At 38.3% G+C, this 23,209-nt stretch overlaps 1 protein-coding gene across 1 annotated transcript; it reads left to right on the top strand.

Moving 5' to 3' along the window:
* Nucleotides 1–13,359: 13,359 nt before the first annotated feature.
* Nucleotides 13,360–15,831, top strand: LOC110912314. The gene is made up of 6 exons (XM_022157004.2): nucleotides 13,360–13,524; nucleotides 13,621–13,850; nucleotides 14,293–14,593; nucleotides 14,845–14,937; nucleotides 15,153–15,240; nucleotides 15,317–15,831. The coding sequence occupies exons 1-6, from the start codon at nucleotides 13,451–13,453 to the stop codon at nucleotides 15,599–15,601; spliced, it is 1,071 nt and encodes a 356-aa protein (XP_022012696.1). The 5' UTR covers nucleotides 13,360–13,450; the 3' UTR covers nucleotides 15,602–15,831.
* Nucleotides 15,832–23,209: the final 7,378 nt, after the last annotated feature.

The raw sequence follows: 23,209 nt of genomic DNA, 5'->3' as shown, positions 1-23,209 counted from the left end.
CCTGTTGCTGCCTCATTTGTTCCTGCACACTCCCAAATAAGGTTAGAATTTCATCATTAGAAGCCAAAATCGGAGCAGATCCCTGAACATTCCGAGTAGGGATGATGTCCTGAGGTTGCGAAGAAGATTGCATCCTTGGAGGAGGTGGTGGAAGCACCGGACCAGTAGTTGCAGAAGTCATAGCAGACACAGTAGAAGAGCTCATGCTTGATCTTGAGGCCATTGCAAATAATGTGGCAAAAAGTTTTGAAAACAAAAAACCGATTAATGATTTCACAAAGATTTTTAGTAAAGATAGCACCACTTGCCCCACGGTGGGCGCCAAATTGTTTTGGTAAAAAATTACCGAAGCAATTAAGTGATCAAATTAGTTAAGTGAGGTAGTGTGCTGAAAAGTGAGTTGAAAATATGCTGTTTATGCCGTTTGGGAAAAACAGTGTTCAGGATATGGCTCAGGATATTGAGCTATATCTATGATCAAACGATGAGCAAAAAGTAAAGGGGTTGACACGAGATGTACGAGGAAAGCCCTTGATCAATCTAGATCGCCGGCATAAAACCTCAGGAGCTGACAATCGCAGCTGCCTAGTTCTTCTTATTACTTCAAACTTCAGGATACAGTGCAGGATATTGACCAGATCGCTAAGTGTTACAATGATTCGTGCAAGTTGCGAGAGAACAAGTGTGTAAGTGTAGCCGTGATGTCCTATTTGATCCGGTATACCCACCTATTTATAGTAATCAAATACAAACTGAAATTCCTACAAATATGGGATGCTTCCGAATATTCCATTGTTAACGTTGTAGTCCGGGTAATGCGGCTTCAACGTCTTCATTTGAATGACTTGGATCGAGTCTCTTGGAGAAAGAGTCTTTGTGAACGTTGGGCGCCTGCACGCGTATTCCTGCACTCAACACGTTAGTAATCCTGAGGATACTATTCAGGATATTATAGACATCCTGAATGAGCATCTCGGATATAAGCAGATTACATTTATTCGAGATATAACCCAAGATATTTCCCAGGATATGAGGAGCTCAGAATTTTACCCATAACAATTGTCCCCAAAAATGTTGCCGTTAAGGATCCTGAGTCCTAACGGTTACATTTTTTCACAATAACCGAGGCAATTAAGAGATAGGACTTGATCTGACCGCTTGCAACCGTTCAGCCTATTTCTACTCATTACTCCCCTATATCTTCTCTCGTTCACCCCATTTAATCTTTATCAAGAAGAAAAAGGTAAAACCCTTCTCTCTCTCTCCTTACTTCTTTCCTTTATACTATTCCGGTAAAGATATGGCGAGACAGACAAGGTCAAGCTCCGGCGATTCCGCTCCCTCGTTTATTCACCAAAATATTCTCCAGGATCCGGAGAAGGAAATATGCACCTTTGACAGCGCACATCTGTCGGCCCTTAAAACCTCCGGCATCTTCCCGGAAGGGACGGTGTTCCGGCCATTTGATTGGGAAATCCGATCAGACATGGTCTCCGACGAATGGATATGCTTCAACGCTTTTCCTTTTACCTTGGGGTTACAGTTTCCATTTCCCGATTTCATCACCGAGTTCTTCGATACCATAAAAATTTGTTTCAGTCGAACAATGCCAATGCTATGGCGGGTCCTGCTCGTTCTTGATCAAATCAAGAACAACCATATTCCTGGCCTTTCCGTTCATGACCTCCCCTTAGCATATCGGCTTAGATGCCATGGTTCCTGCCGTTTTTTGTTCTACTCTACCTCCAGCGATCCACTGGTACTTCGTGCCACCAGGAATGAGGAGGAATGGAAGTCCAAGTTTTTCTTTGTAAAAAAAGACTCAATCCCTGGTGGAACGGAATATCCAGTGCAGTGGTTGAGAAAGGGTAGGATTTAGGGCTTTAGGATGATCCTGTTTTGTATCTTGCTTCATATCCTGAACTGATCAACTTTCTTTTTACTGTTTTATTTGCAGCCGATTTTAGGAAGCTAGCACCCCTCTTGCAGATTCTCAGAAAAGGATTGACGCTATCAGACTCCTTCCCGAAGCTGAAAGAAGTTTTAACCCGTCTCCACCAACTCCAAGCCCTCTTTCCAGTGTTAACATGTCTGGTAAGGATCCTGCTCAATATCCTGCATACATGTTCTTATTTGAAATATCTTAGGAAAGAATTTTTACTCCCTGTTGTGCAGACTCCAGCAAAGTTCCGATCCTCCTTGACCTTGACGAGCTTGACAGTTATCCTACTCCTGTCATGGTCAAGAAAGAGACACCTGCTGCTACCAGCTCCAAGCCACTGCCGGCCCCCAAGGCTAACCCTAGGACCCGTGCTTCCACAGCAAAGAAGAGGAAGGGCTCTGAAATCAGTGCCCCAGGCTCTGAGGGATTCTCCTATGATGAACTCAGCTTTTCCGACTCCTTAGAGCCATGACATCCTTCCTCAACAAGGTAGTATCCTGCTACATATCCTGCATATATATCCTGAAAGGATATCCTGGTTAATATGTTCTGACCCATACCTGAATTTGATGTGCAGGGCCTTCAGCATCTGCTCCACCTGTACAACGATGCCTGCGGTACTGTTGCACTCCACGAAGCCAGGATCAAACAGCTCGAAAGCACAGTTGCTGACCAAGGCGCCATCGCTGAAGCAAAGTCCCGGCATTACGAGAGCTTAATGAAGAAAGTTACCCAAGAGGCTGAGCTCAAACTTGCCACCGCAGAAATGGATCACGAGCAGGCCATGGTTTCTTTCCGGGAAGGGATTAAGGCCTCCGCCATTGTCTCCTTGCTACAAGCCCGCATTAAGATGGCCTATGAGGCCAAGGAGACAGGCCTCGTGTGCCCAGCTTGGCCGGTGGACTCTTGGGTGGCCAAACTGAAGGAGCTTGGAGGGAAAGCTGTGCCACTCCCTGTAGAAGCCGGTGAGTCTTCCAAATCAGCTGAGGTGGTGGATCAGGTTGGAGACAAGAAGGATGCTGGAGCGGTTGCTGGTGAGGATGCTGGGCAGGATGCTGGTAAACCAGAGAAGGTTGGAGAGGATGCCGCTGTGTGAGGGCATCCGAGTGGGCGATGATGGATATTGATGCTTAGGCCGGAGCCCACTTTTTTAGAGTTGATGGTTGTGATCCCTTGAACAATTTACTTTTCTTGTCTTTGAAACAATTTACTTTCCTGCATTTAGACAATATGATGACCAAAGGTGGAGGGATCCTGAGTTTCAGGACGAAGCCCTTAGTTACCAGTTAGTATAGTTTATTTTGAATACTTTTAACAAGTGGAGGTGGAGGTATCTTGGGTTCCAAGACGAAGCCTTCATTTGTTAAGTAAATATGTTGGAAAACTAATCATGCTTTTGGTGGATGGGTCTCGGTTTGAGACAAAGCCAAAAGCATAATCTTTTGCTATGTTAATAATATAACCGTTTTTTGACTTTATTCCTTTCATTACATGAATTTTACTTATGAAAATTGTTTTGTTTGAGAACTCTTGGAAATATTATGGGAAGATCATCTGAGAATATCCTGATAAGTATCTTAAGAGATATCCTGCTCAGGATATCATCATATAACTTAGAAAACTTAAGTCTTTTGAGAAAAGGAGAGATCATACCAAAGGCTCTTGGAAAGTCAAATCTAATCTTCCACCTTAGGAATGTCCCCAGTGCACAGTTATAATCTTGGATCCAACCTTTGAATAGTATAATATATGTCCCCTGTATGTGACACAGAAATGTAAATGTATTCATGCTCTGGCTTGAATAAATTCCAAACACCTCGAGGCAAAAACCTTGTTATCCTGAAATGAATCCTTAACATACTAGGGTAAACCCTTAATATCCTAGGGATAAACCCTGAGTTTCATGCGCTACAGGCGAGAGTGTATAAACTCCAAGTCTTAGAAAGGTGAAAACCTTTAAACCTTAGAGAGTATGAAAATACCCTTTCGTGAGAGAGGGTGATCAATCCTCATATACCTTCAGGATCCAGAATATAGCCAACAGTAACGAAATTGTCAGCCACTTTTACATGAACTGGTCCCGCTACCTTGAACTATACCTAGATAACTTGCGCTCCAGGCGAGGTGTTTAAACCCAATTCGAAAGAAAGGTGAATACCTTTAAACCTTTGAAGGGATTGAGATCCCTTAAACTTGAGAGAGGGGGCCAATCCTCTAGTCTTTCGATTCATCCCAAGTGCAAATCCTGGAGCTATATCCTGGAGCATATGCTGCAAAACAACTACAAACTAAGGTGGGTGTTAGCCTGGCTAACACCCCTCCGATGCTTAAGTCAGTATTGGATTCAAAATAATGCGTAAATATATTTAAAAGAGATAGAGTACATACCATTAGGATAGAAATTAAATTCTATTCTTACTTGAAATAGAGTTTTAAGTGTATTGCATTCTAGGATCTTGGTAGCATATCCCCTTTCATATCCTTGAGTCTATATGCTCCTTTCCCTGCTTCTGATTCAACCTCGTATGGTCCTTCCCATTTTGGAGCTAGCTTGCCATCGGCAGTATTAGTAGTATTCTGAAAAGCCTTTCTTAACACCCAGTCACCAACTCGAAATCTTCTAGTCCTTATATTCTTGTTATATGCCCTGGATATTCTTTGTTGATACGCTGCCATCCTTAACCTTGCTGCATCCCTTTTTTCATCTATAGTATCCAAATCTTGACATAAATCCTCAGGATTTCATTCAGGATCCTGTAAGATAGATCTCGCAGTAGGTATCGTCATTTCCGTTGGAATCATTGCTTCTGCTCCAAACACCAAGGAAAATGGGGTCTGGCCTGTGGCATTCTTTACCGTCGTTCTATCAGCCCACAAAACAAAGGGTACTTCTTCTGCCCATCTTCCCTTCTTGGCCCCTAATCTTTTCTTCAAGTTGTTGACGATTATCTTGTTTGAGGATTCTGCTTGTCCATTCGCTTGAGGATGTACTGGAGTAGACGTGATCATTTTGATTCCCCAATTCTTGCAAAAGTCAGTAGTCCTCTTGCTTATAAACTGGGACCCATTATCACAGATGATTTCAGCTGGTACCCCAAACCTGGTCAGGATATTCCTCTTTATGAAGGATACTACTTCTTGGTCTCTAACTTGGACAAATGCTTCAGCTTCAACCCACTTAGAGAAATAATCCGTCATTGCTAGCATAAAGACTTTTCCTCCCGGAGCTTTCGGTAACTTTCCTACTATATCCATCCCCCACTTCATGAACGGCCAAGGGGATGCTATAGGATATAGTGGTTCAGCTGGTTGATGTAGTATGCTACTATGCCTTTGACATGCATCACATCTTCGAGCATATTCTGCAGCATCTTTCCTCATCGTTGGCCAATAATATCCTGTCCTTAATACTTTGGAGAACAATGACCTGCCCCCAGTATGGTTACCACAATCCCCTTCATGTATATCCTGAAGTACTTCTTTGGCTTCGGGATCCTCCAAGCACCTCAAATATGGTCCTGCAAGAGATTTCTTGTACAAAACATTATTTATAATAGTGAACCGGGATACCTTCATCCTAAATGCCTTAGGATTTTCATCTTCGGGGATATGTCCTTCTTTGAGATATCTGATGATTGAAGTCGTCCAGGATGTAGAATTCTTCTCAGGATATTCCACTCCAGGATCCTGAATACCTGCTACTTCTTTATCCCGAAGATCCGTTGAAGGATACAAGATAAGTAATATTGGTATTTGGGTCCCATCTAGTATCCTGATTGATGATCCCAGGTTTGCCAAGGCATCTGCCTCAGCATTATCCTCCCTTGGTACCTGTTCAAGTGTAAAAACATCGAAATATCCTGCTAATTTTTTAAGAATACCAAGGTATTCAATTAACTTTTCACCCTTGACTGCGTAGGATCCGTTAAAATGATTAGTAATTAACAAAGAATCAACATATACTTGCAAAATCTTAATACTCATTTTCTTAGCCAATTCTAATCCTGCAATCAAAGCCTCATACTCTGCTTCGTTGTTGGTAGCAGGGAATTCACACCTAATAGCCTGGGGTAATATGTCCCCCTGTGGCGATTTTAGTAGTATACCCAAACCTACTCCTCTTACATTAGACGCACCATCAGTATATAATGTCCAGGATCCTGAGGATTCTCCTAACTGCTGGACTTCTAGGTCTACCTCATCCTGAATATCACTACTGAAATCAGCCACAAAGTCAGCCAAGGCCTGGGATTTTTTGGCATTTCTAGGTTCATATACTAAGTCATAAGCACTCAACTTTACCGACCACTTAGCCATCCTACCGGACATCTCTGGTTTCCTAAGCACATTTTTAACAGGATAATTCGTTTTAACATGAATCCTATGTGTCTCAAAGTAATGTCTAAGCTTTGTTGATGCCATAACTAGAGCCAATATTAACTTTTCTAGGTGAGAATATCTGGTTTCAGCATTTAACAAACTTTTACTAACATAATAAACAAGATACTGCTGACCTTCGTGATCCTTTACGAGTACTGCACTTACTGCGTTCCCTGATACTGCAAGATACAGGGATAATGGTTCGCCATCCTCAGGCTTCATCAATAGAGGCGCGGTTGAGAGATACTGCTTCAAATCCTGTAGGGCTGCTTCATGCTTTTCACCCCATTCAAATTTTTTGTTCTTTTTCAGGATGTCATAGAATTCTTTACATTTTTCCGAGGATCTTGAAATAAATCTATTCAAGGCTGCCACTCGTCCTGTTAACCGTTGAAAATCCTTCATATTCGAGGGTGACTTTATATCCAAGATAGCTTTGTTCTGCTCCGGGCTTGCCTCTATCCCTCTTTTTGTCACCATGTATCCTAAAAACTTTCCTGCCCCCATTCCAAAATGGCACTTTGCAGGATTAAGTTTCATATTATACTGGTCCAGGATATCGAATGCTCCTTTAATATCCCGGAGATGATCCTCAGCTTTCTTGGATTTGACCACCATATCGTCAATGTACACCTCCATGGTGTCCCCCAGTTTGTCTTTAAACATCATGTTCACCAATCTCTGGTACGTTCCACCTGCATTTTTCAAACCGAAAGGCATAGCAGTATCACAATAAATACCTGTTGGTGTCATGAAAGCAGTATCCTCCTGGTCCGAAGGTTCCATTTGAATCTGCTGGAATCCTGGGGATGCATCTATGAAGGTCAACATTTCATGACCGGCAGTGGCATCCACCATCGAGTCTATATGAGGCAGAGGGAATGGGTCTTTTGGACAAGCTTTGTTCAGGTCTGTGTAGTCTACACAGACTCTCCACTTCCCATTCTTCTTTTGAACTACTACCACATTTGCTAGCCATCTAGGGAATTTGACTTCTCTAATCATCCTGGACTTCAATAATCTTTCAACTTCCTCTTGGATAATTGCATTCCGCTCAGGGGCGAATTTCCTTCTCTTTTGTTGTATAGGCTTGAATGACCTGTCAATTCCAAGCTTGTGAGTAATAATGTCTTTGGATATACCTGTCATATCCTCATGCTTCCATGCGAATGTTGACATCCTGCATTTCAGAAAGTTAGTTAACTGCTCTTCAATATCCTGAGGGATATTGGTCCCTACGAGCACCGAGATATCAGGATTATCCTGATCCAGGATAATTTTCTTCACATCCTGCTCCAGATTCTCCACGATATCCTGGGCCCGCATCTTTAATTGCTATGCTGCACTTGGTTTGGTCAAGGATTTCATTGAGGATGAGTGACATTCTTTCGCCTCTTGCTGATCACTATCGACTTTGACAACTCCCCAAGGGGTAGGGATCTTGATGCATTGGTGATATGTTGATGGTACGACCTTCATATCATGAATCCACGGTCTTCCCAGTATGATGTTATAGCAAGATAGAGAGTCCATCACATAGAAACGTTGTATCTTGTTGACTCCTTCAACATATACAGGCAGCTTTATCTCTCCCACCGTGTTCCTAGCTTCTCCACTGAAACCAACGAGCACAGTAGACTTCGAAGTGATATCCATTGGAGACACATTCATTCTCTTCAGAGTCTCCAGTTGGATTGTGTTGACGGAGCTGCCATTATCAACCAGTATCCTGCGTACAAAATGGTTAGCCACATATAACGTTATTACCAGAGCATCATGGTGAGGATCCTGGACAGTATCCCTGTCATCAGCGTCAAACGTGATCACTTTGTCAGTTGTGAGGGTAGTCATCCTGACAGGTTTGTCTCCCCTCTCAGCCTTAGCTTCTTTTGCATGTCTCTTCGCCGCCGAATACGAAGTCCCACAAATGTCGGATCCTCCTGAAATGAAGTTGATTATCTTGGCATCCGCGGGAGGTGAGGCTGCTCGTTCAGGATCCTTCTCAGTATCCTGACCCTTATTCTTCTTTCTTCCCAAGAGATCTTTTAGATATCCCTTGCTCAGAAGATAACTTATTTCCTTCCTCAAGGCAATGCAATCCTAAGTCACATGTCCGAAATCTTTGTGGAAGGCACACCATTTTGACTTATCTTTCCAATCAGCTTTTTGTTGATTCTTTCGAGGCCACCTAGCCTTGTCTCCTAAACCCTGCATGGCATACATAAGTTCAGGAATGTTAACAGAAAAGCAATATTCAGATAATTCAGGATATTCTTCAGGATCCTCGTCTTCAACGGCATTCACCCTCTTGTTATCACTTCTACCATATGGCTTAGAGCGGTATGGTTTGTACGAGGATTCTGACTTCCTGTTAGTCGATTCGTATGTTGAGGATGCATTCATCCTTTCTTGCATTTTCTTGTCGTCCTCCAATCGAATATATCTTAGAGCCCTGTTGCGAGCCTCGTCGAGATTCCTGCAGGGATTCATTACAAGATCCTGATAAAACTGAGAGTCCTTTTGCAACCCCATCTTAAAAGCTTGCACAGCTGTTGCAACATCAAGATGTGGGATATCCAAGGATTCTCGACTGAATTTGTTCACATAATCCCTCAAGGATTCCTGAGGTCCTTGAGTTATCCTGTAAAGATCACTGGTTAGTTTTTCAAAACTCCGACTGCAAGAAAATTGACTATTAAATAAATTCACTAAGTGGGCAAATGATGTAATCGAATGCGGAGGAACATTTAACAGCCATTTTAAGGCTGATCCTGTCAGAGTAGAACCGAAACCCTTGCACAGGCAAGCTTCCTTGAGATCCGGAGGGATAGGGTTGATCTCCATCCTTTCCCTATATTGGGCAATATGCTCTTCAGGATCCGTGGTTCCATCGTAAAGCTTCATGTTCGGAGTCTGAAATCTTTTTGGGATTTCAGCATCACATATGGGACGTACGAACCGAGATATCCTGTGGCTATCCTGGGATACTTCAGGAATTGGCTGCACCACCCCAGGTACACTGGATATCATATCTTTTAGCTTCTGAAGCTCCCTGGATAATTCTGACGTTACAGCTGTATCCTGCAAAGATCCAACACTGTTAGTGGTAATAGCATTATTATTATTAGATACGTTACCAGTCGGAGGATTCTGCCCATATCCTGAAGCATATCCTGAGCTCCTCACGGTTGACATCCTAACCGAGGAGGGTATTTCAGGAGTATGATTCTGAGGAAGGCTGGGCACAATATTCCCCCTATTATCCTCAGTATACACAGCTGAACTAAAGTTCAAAGTTCTGGGCTGTATTGGAGTGACGATATCCTCAGCAGGTCTGCTCGAGCTGGACTTCAGGAGTTGTATCTCCCTCAACAGCATCTGGTTTGTTTCCTGTTGCTGCCTCATTTGTTCCTGCACACTCCCAAATAAGGTTAGAATTTCATCATTAGAAGCCAAAATCGGAGCAGATCCCTGAACATTCCGAGTAGGGATGATGTCCTGAGGTTGCGAAGAAGATTGCATCCTTGGAGGAGGTGGTGGAAGCACCGGACCAGTAGTTGTAGAAGTCATAGCAGACACAGTAGAAGAGCTCATGCTTGATCTTGAGGCCATTGCAAATAATGTGGCAAAAAGTTTTGAAAACAGAAAACCGATTAATGATTTCACAAAGATTTTTAGTAAAGATAGCACCACTTGCCCCACGGTGGGCGCCAAATTGTTTTGGTAAAAAATTACCGAAGCAATTAAGTGATCAAATTAGTTAAGTGAGGTAGTGTGCTGAAAAGTGAGTTGAAAATATGCTGTTTATGTCGTTTGGGAAAAACAGTGTTCAGGATATGGCTCAGGATATTGAGCTATATCTATGATCAAACGATGAGCAAAAAGTAAAGGGGTTGACACGAGATGTACGAGGAAAGCCCTTGATCAATCTAGATCGCCGGCATAAAACCTCGGGAGCTGACAATCGCAGCTGCCTAGTTCTTCTTATTACTTCAAACTTCAGGATACAGTGCAGGATATTGACCAGATCGCTAAGTGTTACAATGATTCGTGCAAGTTGCGAGAGAACAAGTGTGTAAGTGTAGCCGTGATGTCCTATTTGATCCGGTATACCCACCTATTTATAGTAATCAAATACAAACTGAAATTCCTACAAATATGGGATGCTTTCGAATATTCCATTGTTAACGTTGTAGTCCGGGTAATGTGGCTTCAACGTCTTCATTTAAACGACTTGGACCGAGTCTCTTGGAGAAAGAGTCTTTGTGAACGTTGGGCACCTGCACGCGTATTCCTGCACTCAACACGTTAGTAATCCTGAGGATGCTATTCAGGATATTATAGACATCCTGAATGAGCATCTCGGATATAAGCAGATAACATTTATTCAAGATATAACCCAAGATATTTCCCAGGATATGAGGAGCTCAGAATTTTACCCATAACAATGCTTGCTTTCAACAATTGGATTATGATATGTATAAACTGAAAATAAAGAGTTTTTAAACTCATAACTTGGTGGAAATTATCTCAACACAAACCCACAACTATAGGATAAGTTGTGAGCTTAGTGGGTACAAGATTCCACCAAGTTTTATCAAAGAAAATGAAGTTACAAGAAGAATGTACAAAACAGAAAATATAACTCACTTTGCACCTCAAATATGGTGAGGTTTCACCTTAGATTACCATGGTAATCTTGTGAAAACCTTCCTATAGGTTATCCAAGTAATATAGAAGAAGAAACAAGTAAGATTGAAGAAGGAAGTGAGTTAGAACTCACTTTGAAAGACTTAGAACTTTATGCCCAACTTCAGTGTTTTTGGAGAGTTCTAGAGAGTAATTTAGAGTGTTTGAGAGGTTTGGAAAGTGGAAATGGGGCTTAGAAGTGTTGTATATATAGTGGAGGATTAGGGTTAGTAGTTGGCAGTGTAATTAAGGAGTTAGGTAAGAGTTAAGGATCAAAAAGTGGCCAATCCGCAAGCATAAAACAACAATCTACGGATCATACCCTTTGGCGGGGCGCGACAGACAGGGGGGGGTCGCGGGTGGCGGCGTCCCTTGTCCGGGGAAACTTGATGATTTTTGACATATTTGGTCCGTGTTGTTTGTTATCTGGCATAGATTATGGTATTTTAAGTATAATTTACATATTTTCAAGTACTAAACAAGTATGTAAGTGTAGATTAAGTATCGTACATGTATAACCAAGTATTTGCATGTAAGGAACGTTTAAAGTCGCGTATTAACGATAGTTGTTTGTAAGTTAAGCACGTGTTTACGAGAATCCTGAATATGTCACAAGTGAACATATGAATTAAATGTATAAACAACATGAATAAACAAGGTATAATTCTCATAAAATAATCCATCTAATTATGATCAAGGCCTCGAGTTTACAACGATTCGAAACAAAATACGATTACAAGAGATTACAAGTTTCCAAAAATAGAAATACAAGACAAGTTTCCTGATTAAGGAAGGTTACAAAAGTGGGGCGTTACAATTCCTTCTAAAGTTCAACGAATACAACATGCCAAAATACAATATTCTCATACCCTCATAGTTTAGAACTTTGCCGAGATGGAATACTTTTTTTGAACAACGAAGGATTCTATGATTATAGAACAGGTCAATCAAGGCTATAAAACCCAAGAACAAAAACAAAATGACATAACAGAAGAAAAAGACAAGGCATTACGTTATTACATCTCTAACATTAAACTCTAACCATCTCTCCCAATTTAAATTTCTGATCTTTGATCTAGCTTTCAACCAAAGGAACGTGTTGGCTTTATATCCTCCACCGTTTTATTGCAAGGTATAAACCTTCCTTCGAATTCCTTTTCGTTTCTTGCTTTCCAAGATGGAATATTGTTCTCCTGATCATGGGACTTTTTTCTCCCCAGAGTAGAAAATTCACCAACTTTCATTCAACGAATGATTTGTTTATTTATCTAAACTAACACACACATATGTGTAGGTTAGTTCATTGGTGAACTACAAAAAAGTGGAGAAACGGAAAACCACAGGGTTTACATGTGAAAAACTCAAAAAAATTTAGTTTTACTTAATATTTTTTTAAGCTTTTGCATATAAAAACATGTTGAAGCCGTTTTCATAATAAAAAATATAAAAGAAAAAAAATAAAAAAAAGAGAAACAATGTTTTTCTTTTTAAAAACTGAGTTTTTATTTTTATTTTTTATTATAACAGCTAATACACATGTTTATATGCAAAACCCCAAACAAAACAATGTAAATTAGAACTTTTCACTTGTAAAATAATTCTTTTATTTAGTTTTTCACATTTGAAAACCATAGTTCCTTGATTGCTCATTTTTTTGTGATTTCTCAATAAACCTCTCCATATAGACATGTATTGAAAATTTATGTATTATTTTACAGTCAATTTAATTTTAAATACATTTAAATTAAATTAAGTAATATAACATACACAATGCTCGTGGTATTATATTTTAATGGGATCTTGAAGGTGAGCTAAAAAGCTTAGAGACCATTAGGTCCTAAGTTTGATCCTCAAAAGGGAGGGTTTTTTTTTCTTTTTTTTTTTTTTTTTTCAGATTTATTGGGTTTCCTTCTTAATTAGTGTATATGCATTATAGTCGAGTGGAGATGAATATGATCATTTGGTTCCGTTGGTGGCATGATGATCGTTTTAGTCTACTGGGTTAACTTCATATATATTTCTGTTAATGAGAAGGGCAATTCAATCATTTTATATGGCCGAATTGCCCTTCTAGTTAACAGAATTACATATAAAATGACCAAATTGCCCTTCTCGTTAACATAAAAAATAAATGAAGTTAACCCAGTGAACTATAATGACAACGGTGAAAACTTTTTGGACTTACGGGTGAAAAATAAAACCTTCGGACTAAACTGACGAAATGACCAAAAACCACAAGGACTAAAATGACATTTAACTCAAAATGATGGGATGAGTACTTCCAAAATGAAAAGAAAAACAATTGTACCAAAAGAAGAGGAGAGGTGTGTACTGCCAACTCCTGATACCACATGGGCTGTTTTGTAAAACCAAATAATTAGGAAGGGAAAACACAAGTTAGGGCTTTGTTCCTTCAAGTAGAAAGTGATTTCAAGGAAAATGGCGATTTCCGCGGGAAAATTCATATATTGCAAAGCATTTGAGCTTCATTCACGAGTGTTCTTATACCCCTGGTGAATTATTCTTCATTGTATTAATTTGTTTGCCGAGAATTCGTGTAACTTGTTGCTTGATTGTTTGTGAACATTTCATTTTTAATCTGTGTTCAGGGGGAAGACGAAGATTATAGTTCGATGCTGTTCGAATTTTCCAGTTAGGTATACTCCTAAGAAATCTTCTAGTTTGAATAAACCTAACGATCCTACTCCGGTTCCATCGAATTCAGAAAAGCTCGAATTCAAGCAATTCATTGAAAATGATGATTTCAATAAGAATGTTGACTGGCCGAGGTCAAGGATACGATCAAATTTGGACAAAAAATCACCGGATTTTAAGTCGGGTATGCCTCTCTGTTTCTAGGGTTTTTTCAATGAGTTTTAGCGGTCCAAATCGATATCAGTAATTTTATATTTGACACAGCTATATTTTGGAAGAACCCGATAACCGCTATCTCACCGCGATTGTTTGCTTAGTACAGAGTAAAACCGAAACCCTAAGGATTTGGAAACCGCCAACTTGGAAATGTATCCAACTATTTATTATTAGTTGGAAAGGTCTATGGAGTATGGACTATGGGCCGGGTTGGTTACCGGAAATTCTAGTTTCCCTTTATACAATGTTAAGGTCTTGTCTGGCCTGCCGTTTTAGAGGCATACCAAGGCCCAATGTCTAGGGTTTCTAGTTTTGGATTTTTGATGTTCTAGTAGTATAGTAAAACACCATTTTGACATGAAAGTATGAGGAAAATGGTAAATGAAGTAGATCTGGTTTATGTTCAACAGGTGATTTAAGATCAAAAGAAAAGAAAAATTGTAATGCGGCTGTGCAGTCGGAGGCGTTGGAAGATAGTTATAAATGGAGATCTGTGGAATCAAATCCTGTGGAAGAATTTCATGAATTTGGTGTAATGGAAGGTCTTGAGGATGCTTTAGATGAATTTGACTCGCATAATGGTGAATATGAAATTAAACGTCTAGCGGTTGAACCGCATAACGGTGAATATGAAGTTAAAAATCTAGCGGTTGAACCTAGTAAAAGTAAAGAAGAAGCCGAGAAGACAGCGATTAGATTGCTTGCAGTAAGGTTAGCATCCTTGCAGAAGAAGTTTATTCTTCTCTTGTTTGTAATGCAATGCAGATCCTAACTTTTGTTAGTGTTTTGTAGCGAGTCTGTTGATGCATTTGTTTCCCGTTATGCAGGCTAACTGCATTTCTCTATAACATGATATAAATCCTCTAGTAGCATATGCATCTTATTAAGATTTATTAGATAATGATCATGATTTGATTTGATTATTTACTCATTTAATTCAAAAATACTCTATTTGTATGCAGAGCATATACAGCACTCGAGCTGAAGAAGAAACTTTCTGGAAAGAAATTCTCCCCTGAAGTTGTCACTGCTGTGATCTCTGACTTCCAGAACAGGTGCATGATAAGTACCGTCTATCTTGATTATAAAATCCATGCGGAACTCCATTTTCCCACAAATTTCATTCAGTTAACAATTTCAACGATGATTATGCATTAGTGTCTTTCTTAGAAAGAACATATATTATTTTTCATATTTATAGTTTTATACACCTGTAAAATTTTGTAAATTTTACTTTTGAGAATTTTTTGACTTACCAAGATTGTTACAGGGGTTTGATAAATGATTTGTTGTATGCTGAAGCGTTTTCTCGATCAAGATGGTCTATATCAAGTTGGGGTCCACATAGAATCAAGCAAGTAAGCTTTTCTTTCTTTGATCAGTTTTGACAGCCTGATAAGTTATGTCTTATGAGGTGTTTCTGTTCTTTTTTAGGCCCTGGTCAAAAAGGGTGTAAATGATGTTGATGCACAGAAAGCAATAAAATTGGTTTTGGAAGACGGTGAACCCGTCGATGATGATCAAGTTTCAAGATTTGGATTGTCAAAGTCCTCGTTTGACCATTTGTTCGCACAAGCTTCAAAGCAATGGATTCGTGCTAAGGATCTCCCCAGTGAAAGACAGAAATCGAGAATCGTCGCGTGGCTTCAATACCGTGGCTTTAATTGGGGAGTTATTAACTTTATCTTGAAAAGGTTACAATCCGAGCATCTGCCTTAAGTCTTTTAGAGGTACTCACCTGCTGTTGTGGGCCCTACTGTGTTGACTACACAACACTAGCTTGGAGGAACCCACCTGTTTAGCTAAATTGATAAGTTGTATTTCTGTTATTAACTAGGAATTTAAATGTGAACCTCAAAAATATCACAAATTATTATTGTTTAAAAAATTTAAATTCACTACCCACATGGTGATTGTAGTAGATCTTCATGGGTGTCACCCGATACACATTTTCCGATCTTCCGGTTCCGATGATATTCGAACTTGTCAGGCTTTGAACTATATCTACAACCACAACATCCAGTTTTTGTTGAAGTGTCGTATCCATGTTTCAGTGTCATGTTTTGTATTTTCCAGTCGGCCAGAACCAACATGAAAGCTCCTAACAGGACTAGTACCCCACCAATGGCGTGTCGGGAAACTGACCGGAGAGAGATTTAAGGTTGTTAGTTTTCTCAACCCAGTAAACTCCGGTGGGATTTCACCAGTGAACTGGTTGCAACTAAGATTACGAGAGATTCCGACTGATGGATTTTGTTCCATCTTATCAGAGTTATAAGCAGGAGAAAGTAACCACTGTTTCTAAGATCCAACAACTGCAGCTTACTGCAAGAAACAATCTCCACAGATATCTCTCCGGAAAGCTGGTTATTCTCCAAATTCAGCTTTGTTAACCGGGTCAACTAACCAATACTAACAGTCAACGAGCCGGTGAGCCCGTTTCCTACCATGTATATGAATTGTTTTCTTATAGGAAGTGTATCAGGAATGACGTGAACCCATTAGAATGGAGATCAAGAAACTGAACATTACTGCAACCCGAATCAAGCTCGGAATTGCTCCATGGAAATGTTTACTCAAATCAAGAGAAGTAAAAATTCTTTCAATTTCCGATCTTTGGTGGATTATTTCTGGTAAGTCTATTGCCATTGACTTTGAATCTGTACAAACTTTGTGCAGTTAGATATCCTGAGGGATAAAAGCAATATTAGTTACTCCCATAGTTATTAAAGGCGCGAAGCGCACTCTAGGCGCATAGGCTCCGATTAGGCCCTAGACGATAGGCGCAAAAAAAGCGTGGGCCCGAGAAAAAAAAAGCGCACTTAAATAAAAAAATTAAAAAGTTCATTAAGGGAATAAAGTACTGAAAACCAAAACAATAATGTTCATACTAGCACTTAAAAAGTCTCAGATAACAAAATACTTAAAACCAAAATGTTCATAGCACTTAAAAAATCTCAGATAACAAACTACTTGAAACCAAATTGTTCAAACTCGAAAACAGAAGGTTCACTAAAGTAATAATGAGTGAAACTTGAAAGCCAAAAGAACTGAATAATTTTGATAATTGGAACTAAATAATTTGATAATTCGAACTGAAAAATGTGATAATAAACTGATATCATCTGTTTAAACATAAAGCCCTATAAATATTGCAGAAAAAAGTGGAAATTACCAATTAAAAAAAATAAAAAGCATAAATCATTAATTATGCATGGGAAGAATTAAGCTGCGCTATTATTAAATGTAAAATATTTATAATATATTATGATGTATCAATAAATAATACTTTCTTCAAATCAGATAAACAAAACTTAATGAAAGTCCAAAACATGAACTTATCAGATAAATTTGGGTAAATTCAATAAAAATTAAATAAATAGACAGGGATGTATTTGACAACAGAAGAAAAAACCTGGATTAATCAATATTAATTGTAAATTAATAGCTCTTTTAATTTTAATTGCTGTATATGGTGGAAGTTTTTAACAACCAAACAAATAAAACATTGGATTAAAAAATTTTAATTGCAAATTAATAGCTCTTTAATTCCCTCATTTGGTGGAAGTTTTTAACAACCAAACAAAAAAACCTGGATCAATTAACATTGATAGCGATTTAATTGCCTAGGAATAAGAAGCGCTAGTTGTGCGCATCGCCCAAAAATCTCGCCTAGGCGGGAAAAGCGATCGCTTTTCATAACTATGGTTACTCCAAGCTATATGTGGCCTGAATGTGACATAATGTATTTGTGGCCTATTACATGAATGACCTGAAGTAAACCATCTATGAGACTAAGACTGACTATGACTCATGCGGTTCGTCGATTGGGTTTAACACATATTGACTAATGTCTGGACCAATGTATTAACCCTCAACTTTTCCCTGTAAGAGTCAGTCTACTCTGAAATCAAGCGGCTCGGCCTAGTCCAAGTCTCATCCACAGCTTGAACGAAGGCTATATGAGTCGCAAGGCATCAAATGTGGTAAGCGTAAGGATAGCTGGCAGTGGTGCTGGAAAGAATCACATCCGACCAACTACAGGATATGCCAATACTAGACCTGGCACTCAGGGCCGTCTCCGAAAATGAAAAAAGACATTTTGGCCCTGTGCGAGATAAAAATTTGGGCCCTATTCGCAAAACCCTTGATTCGATGTTCCAAAAAATTCCTGCACCGATGATGATGATGATGATGATATCCTGGTTAACCCTCAATTTCGCCCTTAAACAAAACCCTTTACGTCGATGATGATGATCGCTTGGTCTGGTCACACAGCGTCTGATGGTCTTCTTTTCCCGCAAAGTCGCACAATGCCCAGCACCATCTAATGGGTTTGATTTGAAATATGTTTGTTTATTAACCTGAGCCTATTAAACTGTTATACTAAGGCAGATCAATTTCAATTGGGTTTATTCATTTCTTGTGCACACACCCATACACTAGTTCATTTAAACACAGGCCCATTTAAACTTAATAAACAGGCCCTGTAACACTTAATCACATGCCTAATAGTTTTGGGGTTCTTGCACTGGAAATCGTTTCAGGAAGGAGTAATATGAAATATCAACCAACTCAAGAATCTATTTGTCTTGTTGATTCGGTAAAAGCACTTTGACTGAAACTACAGTTTTATATTATTCTACCCACAAATCCCAGTTAACTCACAATCTTATTATCATTATATTTCTTCCATTCTAAGGCTGTTTCTCTAAAACAAAAGGGGAGTTTGATGGACTTGGTGGATCCAAGACTGGATTCTGATTTCAACAAAAGGAGAGTTTGATGGACTTGGTGGATCCAAGACTAGTTCATTAATATAGGCCCATTTAAACTTAATAAACAGGCCCTATAACATTTAAACACTGACCTAATAATTTTTTTTATAAAAACATACAGATTTTTTTTAAATATATATATATATATATATAAAGAAATTTTTGGGCCCTATATTGGTTTAGGCCCTGTGCACAGGCCCATTCTGCACTTGGCCATAGACGGCCCTGCTGGCACTTTTGGCCCAAGGGTTTAAATAGGAGTTGATATGGACTTTAAAAAGAAAGCCATGGGCTGTTTTAGGTAACTTTTAAACTTATGGGGGGGGGGGGTCAGAATGGGCATATCAAGTTTAATTTAATATAATGAGTGGGTCAGGATGGGTAAGTTAATAACATTGAATGGGTCAGGATGGGTAAACTTAAAAAATTACGGGGGTAAAGACGGTTGCTCCTCTGTCCAGGCATATCTTTGACTCCATAGTTGCTGTGTTTCGAGTTGTATTTATGTCCCTTGTCCGATCAACGAAACAGGTAATTCCGTGCTCCAGTTGATTCTATCGACCGATTCGTATTTTTTTTTTTTTGCTTTCAAATGTGTTTTCGTATAATTTTGTATCAAGTACAGAAATCTATTGTTTCGTATAATTTGGGATTAATAACCTCATCAACAGAGCTTCATTTTTACCAACTAGGATCTTGTTTATTCACACAATATATGAAGTTGTGGTGCTTCTGTTGCTAAAGTAACCAGTATGATTACTTCTACTAACAAAATATGAAAATGTAGCAAGTATCATCAAACCAACACCTTAGTTTTAGATCAAATTTTTAAAGTACTAATATGTCGATGGAACTCACTTTGATTCACCTGTGCATTTGGAGCAACTGGATATTTAATAGTATCTTTATTAGCACATCCATTTCTTCCTCTACTAGACCCCTTACCATCACCCTAACAAAATATGTAACAGTAGGTCGCCATTGAAAGAAGTAGATTGTATTACCAAAAGCACTTCCAGGGTCCATTGTTCTTAGATGTGCAAACGAGCCGAGCCGAGCCGATTTGAGCTTTGTTCCTAACGCACGCGCTTGGCTAGTAGGTAGTTGTTAAAGGCTGTCTTGACTCGGGCTTGGCTCGTTTATTATTTATTAGTTAATCTATATTAATTATAATTATAAATATTACTTTATATGTAGTTTACTTGTCCCGGCTCGGGCTTGGCTCGTTTAGTTCTTTTACAACAAATTCATTACTTCACTCGATTTTTTTTTTATTTTATATTTTTATTTCTAAGAATATAAGTATAAAAAGTTAAAAGTTAATTTAAATAAATAATTAGGAAAAAATAAAAAAAAAACTGAAAAAAATAGAAAATTAAAAATATAAATAATAAGAGTAAACTTCCTTTTTGCTCCCTGTGATTTGGTCACTTTCACGGTTTTGCTCCAAACCTTTAAAAATAGCCATTTTACTCCGTGATGTTTCGGTTTTTTTGCCAGTTTGCTGTCTGCCTCTAACTCCATCCAAATTGTTTGTTTTTCCATTTTGCTCCCCGCAGGGAGCAAACTGGCAACAAAACCAAAACATCAGGAAGTAAAATGGCTATTTTTAAATGTTTGGGGCAAAACAGTTAAAGTGACCAAACCACATGGAGCAAAACGGAAGTTTACTCAAATAATAAAGTTAAATTCATTACTTCACTTGGCTTTTTATTTTATTTCTTCTTATTTTTGCATTTTTTAACTTTTTTTTTTAATTTTATATATATTTTATCATTTTAATTGTATTTTTATATTTTTTCATTTTTTTCTTAATTTTTACTTATTATTAGTTTTTAATTTTATATATATATATATATATATATAGGAAGGTTAACGTACATTATGGCTTAACGTACATCACGTACGACAGGTAATTACGCACGTTTATTTTAAAATCACGCATGTTATAACTCAAAAATAAAAAATCACGCATGTTGAAAAATAATAATCACGCATAGTGAAAACATTAATCACGCATGTTATAGAACAAATCACGCACGTTGTTGTACGTGAAGTACGTTAAGCCGTAATGTACGATATACTTTTTCTATATATATATATATATATATATATATAATAAAAGTTTAAAATACAATATTCCTTAACGTACGATATGAAATTACGCATGTTATAAAACTCAAAACCCTAATCACACGCATGAACCAAACCATAATCACATATGCTGAAAAACTATAATCACGCATGTTGAAAAATTATACCCATGCATGATTATGGTTTTTCAACATGCGTGATTTATGATTTTTCAACATGCGTGATTAGGGTTTTCAGTTTTATAACATGCATGATTTCTTATTGTACCATCGCACGTTAATGAATATTCGTCAACATATATCGCTTTTTTATTATTAACTTTTTTTTCATCTCATTCTAACCCCTAACTCATCCTGATCCAAACTCATCTTGACCCAAATTTATTCTAACCTTTATTCAATATACATATCCTGACCCAAACCTAACTCATCCTGATCCAAACTCATCTTGACCCAAACTTATCCAAACCTTTTTTTAATATACATATCCTGACCCAAACCTATCCTAACCCAAACTCATCTTGACCCATGACCCAAACCCACCCAACTTGCTCATTTTACCACCCATAGCCAATATCATACCCACGACATGATCAAACATCAAACAAGTACGAAAACTAACTTGCATAAACATGAATATGGTGTTTATAAATAAAAATGTCTAATTATGTTCCATAATAAATTGGAAGTCGGCTAATCTTATATAGTTATGCTACCACATAAAAGGAACACTTGCCTGTATATGTGCTGAGTACGGGGCTGTTTGGCAACATGTGAATGGTTAAGTGCTGAACCAGTAAGAGGTCTGAACCATTAAGAGCTTGTATAATGCTTAACCGTTCAGAGACAAATGTCTGACCAATTCAGATTAGAGGTCTTAACCATTCAGACTTTGTATAATGCTTAACCATTCAGATGCAAATGTCTGAACCATTCAGACATCTGCTCGTGAAACAAACAGTCTGAACCATTAAATTCTGAACCAGCAAGAGGTCTGAACCATTAAGAGCCTCATTAAGAGGTAAACAAACAGTCCCTACAACTATTTCAATCATTTAAGCCAATTTAAGATGGATGATACACATACATCAGACTATATAAGTGGCTCATTATGTCATTTGATATGTCAAACGTATTCCATGACTTAATTACTTGAAGTTCGTGTTGGGACTAATCTTGTAAATACTCAAAAGTTGTAGGATATTAATGATTTAATTTATTTTAGTAGGAAGATTTAGAATCTATAATAGTTATATTTTATTTGGTACTTGTTCCAAGGAGTTGGTTCAGTCTAAATAGGTTTATAATTTAGGGTTTATGTACCTTTAGTATTAATCAAAGTGTTTTTATTGTTTAATCTATTGTTTGATTATATTAAAGAAGGCCTGATTTCCAACACTTCGAACATATAAGTTCCTTGTGGTCTATTTTGACAATGATGATCTACAATTCTACCGAGAATGAGCATCTTAGGCACTTATGTGCCATCTTGTCTATGGTTTAGGATAATGAATCATTTGCTAATTTGAATAAAAGAAATTTGATAGCTATAGGTATTCTGTTTTGGTTACGTAGTTAACACTGAAAGTAATGGCGGAGCTTGAACAAAAATCGAGAGGGGGGTGGCCCCTATGAAGCTTCACCCTTGATTGAAAGTATACACGTAGCTATATGACGAAAGTGAAGGCTATTTGAAGATGTACACGCCGACTACAAAGATATAACCAACCATTTGTAGCTTTCAATTTCATGGCTTTGGTACATTCTACTAAAGGTTCTTTTGTAATATTAGTAGTATTGTGTCTCCGGTCAATGGTTATTTCAAAAAATGTCAGGTTAAGTGGATAGATAAAACAAACAATGGTGAAGCCTGGCTTGGGCCAGAAAAAAGGATATATCAACAAGAGTTAATTGCCATTTTAGTCCCTGTGGTTTGAGCCATTTTGCCAGTTTAGTCTAAAGGTTTGAAACGTTGCCATTTTAGTCCAAATAGTTTCAAGCGTTGCCATTTTAGTCCACTGGGTTAACTCCGTCCATTTTTTATGTTAGCTAGAAGGGTAATTCGATCATTTTATATGGTTGAATTGTCCTTCTAGTTAACAGAATTAAATTTAAAATGATCGAAATGCCCTTCTAGACTTCTAGTTAACAAAATAAAGGGATGAAGTTAACCTAGTGGACTAAAATGGCAACGTTTAAAACTATTTGGACTAGAATGACAACGTTTCAAACCTTTGGACTAAACTTACGAAATGACCCAAACGACAAGAATTAAAATGACATTTAACTCTATCAACAAATAGAGTAAAAGAAAATCACAACTTATGTCCATGATAACTTTTGATCAGTTTGAAGTTACTTTGGAGTTACTAAGCCTAACTTATATGCCTGAAAGCCCACAGCAACATGGATATTTAGGTTGATGGCCCACCATATATCGAGAGTTGGTGAGCCTA

The sequence above is a fragment of the Helianthus annuus genome, chromosome 11, assembly GCF_002127325.2.
Source record: "Helianthus annuus cultivar XRQ/B chromosome 11, HanXRQr2.0-SUNRISE, whole genome shotgun sequence".
Classification (NCBI taxonomy): domain Eukaryota; kingdom Viridiplantae; phylum Streptophyta; class Magnoliopsida; order Asterales; family Asteraceae; genus Helianthus; species Helianthus annuus.
This window is presented reverse-complemented; position numbering and strand designations above follow the sequence as displayed.

Bases quoted from the DNA above. Each gene is read 5' to 3' on its own strand.
- LOC110912314 (XM_022157004.2), top strand. From the start codon at position 13,451: ATGGCGATTTCCGCGGGAAAATTCATATATTGCAAAGCATTTGAGCTT. The intron at 14,594-14,844 runs GTTAGCATCCTT...ATTTGTATGCAG, and splicing joins ATTAGATTGCTTGCAGTAAG to AGCATATACAGCACTCGAGC. The intron at 14,938-15,152 runs GTGCATGATAAG...AGATTGTTACAG, and splicing joins ATCTCTGACTTCCAGAACAG to GGGTTTGATAAATGATTTGT.